At 42.3% G+C, this 6138-nt stretch overlaps 1 protein-coding gene across 2 annotated transcripts in view; it reads right to left on the bottom strand.

Annotated features, from left to right (window-relative positions):
* The window catches only part of GPM6A (glycoprotein M6A), a 449726-nt gene extending 443933 nt beyond the window's left edge, over nucleotides 1-5793 (bottom strand). For both annotated transcript variants that reach the window (XM_004389907.1, XM_004389908.2), the window contains exon 1: nucleotides 5603-5793. Coding sequence is in view for 1 of the 2 variants with exons in the window: in XM_004389908.2 (XP_004389965.1) it covers nucleotides 5603-5606 (4 nt within the window). In the remaining variant the exon portion in view is untranslated. The remainder of the gene's footprint in view (nucleotides 1-5602) is intronic.
* Nucleotides 5794-6138: the final 345 nt, after the last annotated feature.

The raw sequence follows: 6138 nt of genomic DNA, 5'->3' as shown, positions 1-6138 counted from the left end.
CTGAGTTCTTTATCTCTTCATTTGATGTTTTAGGGTTTCAGGATTGTTGTATTCTCGTTCAGCTTAGTTTTTCGGATCTTTGCTGTGGAGGGACGGCATGGTGCTTCTGCCTAGAGCACCATTTTTCTAATGATTTTCTTAACCAATAGAATGCAGTGGGCATGTCGTTCTGGGACTTCTGATGTTAGGACATAAAAAAATCTGTGTTTCTTGGAAAGTTCTTTCTGGGGATGCTCCCAGTCACCTCTCTGTGAAAAGCTCAAGCCACACGAAGATGGCCCCAGCTCTACTCCAAGCCAACAGTCAGCCTCAACTTCCAGCTATATGTGTGAGCTATTTTAGACAGCCAGCCCAATCAATTCTTCAAATGGTTGAATCTTCAGCCAATATCAAACTGCAACTACATGAGACCCAAGTGAGAACTGCCCAGCAGACAGTCAACCCACAAAACCACAAGAGTTAATAGTGAATTGTTTTAAATTTACTCGTTTTAGGATAGTTGTTATACAGCAGGAGCCCTGGTGGCACAGTGGTTAAGAGCTCAGCTGCTAACCAAAATCTCAGCAGTTCAAATTCACCAACTGCTCCTTGGAAACCTCATGGGTTCTACTCTGCTCTATAGGGCCACTATCAGTCAGAATTGACTCGACGGCAACAGGTTTGGTTGGGTTGGGTTATGCAGCAGTAGATTAAAAGATACATTGGTCATCTTTCTCTCCTCAGATTCAGACTATTTTCAGACATTTAAAATTTTCTAGGGAAAATAACATAGTAGAGGCCAAATGATGCTGAAAAGTTTAGCCCAGGGTCATTAAAAAAATGTTCTTGATCTGCTTAATGGAAATAGCTCAATCTTATCGTCCTTACATGTTTTTTCCTCTAACTGTTAATGAATCAAGATCTGAGGTATATAAATTGTAGGATTTTGTGCAACTCCCTCATCAAACAAAAGAGGAAGTAGAATACCAAAAGTTTACATAACCCACCCAAAGACAAGAGGGATTGTCATCTGCTTCTCCCCCTTCAAATTTTGGCTCTTTATACTTTATCATACTGTCTCTAGGGTGTCATATTTTTCATGAAAAAAGTATGAATTCAAAACAATACCATGTCACATTATTTTTTGCCTAAATTTGCAAGCAATTTTACATATTCCTAACTAAATCCATTTTACTGAAATTGAATGAGAGCACAATATTTCCATCTGATTTTTTTTCTCCTATGACAATTTAAGGACTCCTAGATCTAACACTCATGGGGGTCACATGGGGTTGCAATGAGTCAGAATTGACTCAATGGCCGCTAACAATAACAACAGATCTAAGACTGAATATTAAAGATGTCACACTTCATTGCTCTAATTTGCGGGCATTCAGTGCCTATTATATGGCTGATGTTCCTCTTCCTCCAAAAAGTCTTTACTCCTTCCTTCCCTACCCCTCAGTCCACATTCCCTGTACCTCCAAATGGATAATTAATTGTATTTAACTCTCACTGACAGGTTGGTAGCCCTCAAATCTTTATTTTCCTTCTTGTTTTTGTGCTTTGATCAAATTTACATTGTGTAATTCCAACCTAATAAATACTTGTATTTAGATGTCTAGGTTTCACCTCTTGTTTAGCATTTTAAAAATGAAATTAATCTGCTCCCCAAAACACCTAAGGAAAAAAAACTATCTCATTTCTCCTCTAAATATTCTGTCAAGGGACCTACTATTTTCCCCATCTTCAAGGTTTCAAATCCCCAGAGAAAATCATTTATTCATTTTCCTTCTTATTACTAAATTGCAAAATGTTGTCGATTTTTCATTAGAAATATCTTTAATCCACCTTTTACTCTCCATTTCCACTAGCACCACTCAGGCCTAGACCGATGTCATATAATTCCAGAATTACTGTGACAACAGGCTCTATCTTCTCCAATTTAGCTTTTGTCTTAAATAACAGTGCTTTATTTATCTTCCTTAGACACTAATTTCATTATAATTCTCCCCTGCTCAAAAACCTTGCATGACCCCGTTTCCTCCTGTGTAGGTTATAAATTGCTCTAGTTGGTTTTGAAGGCCCTCCAACATCTATCCCCTCCTGTCAACCCAGATCCATGTCATCCTGTTCCCCAAAACTCACCTCCACCCTGCTTTAAGAAGATGCCTATTATTCTATATAGAATATCTCTTGTCTTCCCTCTGCCTTTCCAAATCATATCATTCCCTCCATGAAATTTTCCTTAATAGTATCTGTAGAACTAAATAATGTTCAACATTATTTTTAAATAAACATAAATGGTTTCAGAGTGAATGTTTATAAAGTACATAGGGTTAAGTAGAACAGTAAGCCATTTGGTTGGGTGCGGGCGATTAAAGAATCTTCCTGACCTTTCTCACCACTGAAACGTGAAATTCCACAAAGAGACAACCCATCTCTGGCTCACAGGTTAAAATTAACCTTGAAGATACAATGTAAACACTCCTAGCAAAGGTAACATATCACTGGAACTGAATTTTTTAGTATGAAATAATTCATCATATCCTTTATGGAGAGAAGAATTTTTGGGTGAAGGAAAAACTCTGCTGCATTACTCAGGGAAGAAAAGAAAACAAAAAGAGGAAGCACGAGATGCCAAAATCTCAGTTTGTCTACTGTGCAAAAAATTTTTTTTTGAGAATTAGCCTTGTGCATTATACATACAATGGCTATAAATTATTTTTTTCTCAGTTCATTGTCTAAATTTTATTTTGTTGTTGTTGAGTATACACACAGCAAAACTTACACTACTTCAACAGTTTCTACACGTACAATTTAGTGACACTGATTACATTCTTAGAGTTCTACAATCATTCTCACCCACCTTTTCTGAGTTGTTCTTCCCTCGTTAACCTAAACTTATTGCTCCCTAAGGCTCCTATCTAATCTTTCGAGTTGCTGTTGTCGATTTGATCCCATACAGATAGTTAATGGCTATAAATTATTCAGAATATTTGATTAACCTACTACTTTCATTCTTCCAACAATTTCATTCCAACGAATGTACAACATTCGTACAAAAGAAGTAAAGATTTCTTCTTCTGAGACACACAAGGATTGCTATATTCACCGCCATCGTACCATCTTTCTTTCTTTAAATGATAACTTTAAGTTTCATGATACTAGTAAAAGATGGACTTGGCTTACTGGCAAAGTCAGGCATTCTAAACCATTTGGAGTCTAGTGCTGCACCCTCATCCCCCAGTAACACTAAAGAAAAGAGGTTCTAAGTAATGAAGTCCTGGGTTTTTTACAAGCAAATTAAAAGGGAGAGGAGAAAGATGACCACAAGGGGCCAAGTGTTTTCCTCTCTAGTTTCTGGACATCCTTCCTTCCTTCCTTCCTTCTTTCTCTCATTTGCTCCATCTGTTCATTGGCTGTTCCTGACTTATTTCTGAACTGTGTATCTGTATGTCTGTCCTGCTCCCAGGCTTCATGCTCTCACTCTTGATTGCTAGATACTTCTTTTCTCTACTCCCCTGACCTTTGGTTTCTGCTTGCCTCTTCTACTCACTCTCTCTTACTAGCCACCTTGTACCACCTGCTTTTTTGGTGACTTTAAATTACAACAGGAGAAATATAATCCATTCCTGGCAGTAGATAAGAGACAAGTTTTAGGCATCTGTCAGATTATAGATAGAAAAGAGGATCCCCAAGGGTTAGACACTTCACTCAATTACAACAGCTCACTTAACTCCATCCACTCTCCCACAAATAACGCCTTCCTTCTACTTGGTGTCATGGGTAATTTATCAAAGGCATTGAAGTAAAATCCAAGACCAACTGTTTTCATTACAGTTTGGAAATACAACTTAGACAGAAAAAATAACTTCAAAATTATGAATACCTATCCTTACCCTTTTATAGATAGTCCACTCAAGCTTAAGGTTAAAGGGAAAATAATAGTGTTCTTTCTAGAGATTCTATTGTTAGATTCACATAGCATCTTAATGTTTATAACAGAGTCAAGAAATAGATTATATTAAGTCAGTATTTTGGCTCTCCATTTATGATAGCTTTTCTTTCTACACGTTAGTCTCACGAAAGTTTACATTGCAGATACAACTAAATTTAAGAAAAAAAAATTTAAATAAGCCTGAAATATGCTCTACCACACTTGGGAAAGTGTTTCATCTGTTTTTTTTTTTAATACTTGAAATAGCCTTTCTGATTCAGAAAACACTTTAACAGTCCACTCTGGAGATCATTTCCAACACCGTTTTATTCATAGGCCCTAAAATTGGGTCTAAGACTCTTCCAGGGTCAAGCAAGAACAAACGATGAATGCCTTGATCACAGCTAACATTCATAGGCAAAAATGTCCTCAGCTCTCTTTTTCCTCTCTTCCAAGTTGGCCAGTGTCTATAAACTCCACCGATTAGCAGTCAAAGCATCCCCTAACACTGGAGCCTGTGGGAATTACTACAGGCACTTAGGAATTTCAACCCGAGCACGTCAATTCCAAAGACCTCTTTATTCTTGAAGAAGAAATCACTCAGCAATTCTTGGGAGCACCAAGCATAAAGGACAAGGGAGAGTCAAGGGGGAGGGGCACGTAATGGACTTGGACGGGAAGCAATGAGTATCCTGGCGTTTGAATAGAAAACCAGCAGTGCTGATGGATCGCTAATCAGTAACCCTGGAAAGGCAGCACTGCCTCTGCACACTCTGGATAAACTAAACAAACCAAACCACGTCTGGGAAGAGAGGTAATCCCTTCTCCCGGCCCCTCCCCACATCTTCCCCCAACTCTTCGCACCGAACACCACCTCCCCGAGCTTGGTTCTGATCGGCTCACACCCGGTTCCCTCACCCCTCCACCCCACTCAACCACATTCCTGGGGCTCTTCCAAGCTTCCGCCGCAAAGCCCCTGAGAAGCAGACTCTGTCCAGAAACGAGTGGAACTGAACTGCGCCAAACTCCACCGCGGAGCGGCCTGGGCCAGTTAGGGCGCCCTTGCAACCAGGTCCTTTGCCTGGATTACAACAATCATCCTTCAGCCTCAACTTCAAACCTCTGCTACAACTGCGGCACTCGGGTTGCACAGGGACCAGAAATTGCACCCAATCTCGCCCTGCCCAGCACCTTCCAGCACTCGAACCTGCACGAACTGCAAGTTTTACCAAGTTTCCATCTCTCGTGCACTCAGTTTACTCCCCAAAAGGCACTTTGAAACGCGGGAAAAGGTGGCGCAAGCTACCTGCCTGGACGCCGGTAGCTATTTCTAATCCTCTGGATAGTCTTGGTCTTTCTTCATTCCTCCAATACCGCCTCAAGCGCAGCGACCCGGGCTTGGGTCTCGGCGTCCGAGTGGGAACGGGAAACTGGGCGCAGCCTCCCGCCACCCTCGCCCTCTTTAAGTTGTCAAGCACCCTCCGTCGCCTCCAGCTGCCACCTTAACCCCACAGCCTGGCGCGCAGGGAAAGTCCAAACACAGTTTGGGGAGGAGGGGGAAGCAGGAAGGGATGTAATCACAAGCGCACGAACATTCACTTTCTGTCACGCCCATTCCCACAGCCGAGCCTCTGGGCGACGTGTCCCCGCGCGGCGGAGACCCGCGACCTGCTGAGAACTCACCCATGGCGCGAGGCCCTGCTTCCCTGCTGTCCCGGAGGAGCGCGAGCGGACACTGCGCGGGGCCAAGTTCTCCAAGCGGCGCTCAAGCCCCTCGTGCGGCGGCAGTGACAGCTGGGCCCTCCCAGAAGAGGCGGCCAGTCGGACGCCTGGAAACTCGGCGGACTCACAGACCCCTCCCTCTTTCCACCTGCCTGGTTTCGCCGAAGGCTACTGTCGCCTTCTCTCCACAGCCGCCCGCCCTTCACAGCCGCTCTCCGCCCCAACCCACCGCCCCCCCACGCTGTGTTCCCTTGCAGCCTGAAGTTGCAGATGAGCCACGTGCAAACGCTTACTCCTTAAATATACACACAGTTCTCTTAGTACCCCACGAAATGACCCTGTAAGGGAGATAGTGCTCCCTGAAAGGAAGCTAGAAGATCTTTGCAGAGGAAGAGACAGGTTAAATATGAAGGTTTTCATTCAATAAAATGTTCACTTGTCTTAAAAACATGTTTTTCTTTCTTTTTTGTGATTTTTTTCTCTTTTTTTTAAATTGT

Source organism: Trichechus manatus, unplaced genomic scaffold, assembly GCF_000243295.1.
Source record: "Trichechus manatus latirostris isolate Lorelei unplaced genomic scaffold, TriManLat1.0 scaffold00267, whole genome shotgun sequence".
In the NCBI taxonomy this organism is placed as follows: domain Eukaryota; kingdom Metazoa; phylum Chordata; class Mammalia; order Sirenia; family Trichechidae; genus Trichechus; species Trichechus manatus.
This window is presented reverse-complemented; position numbering and strand designations above follow the sequence as displayed.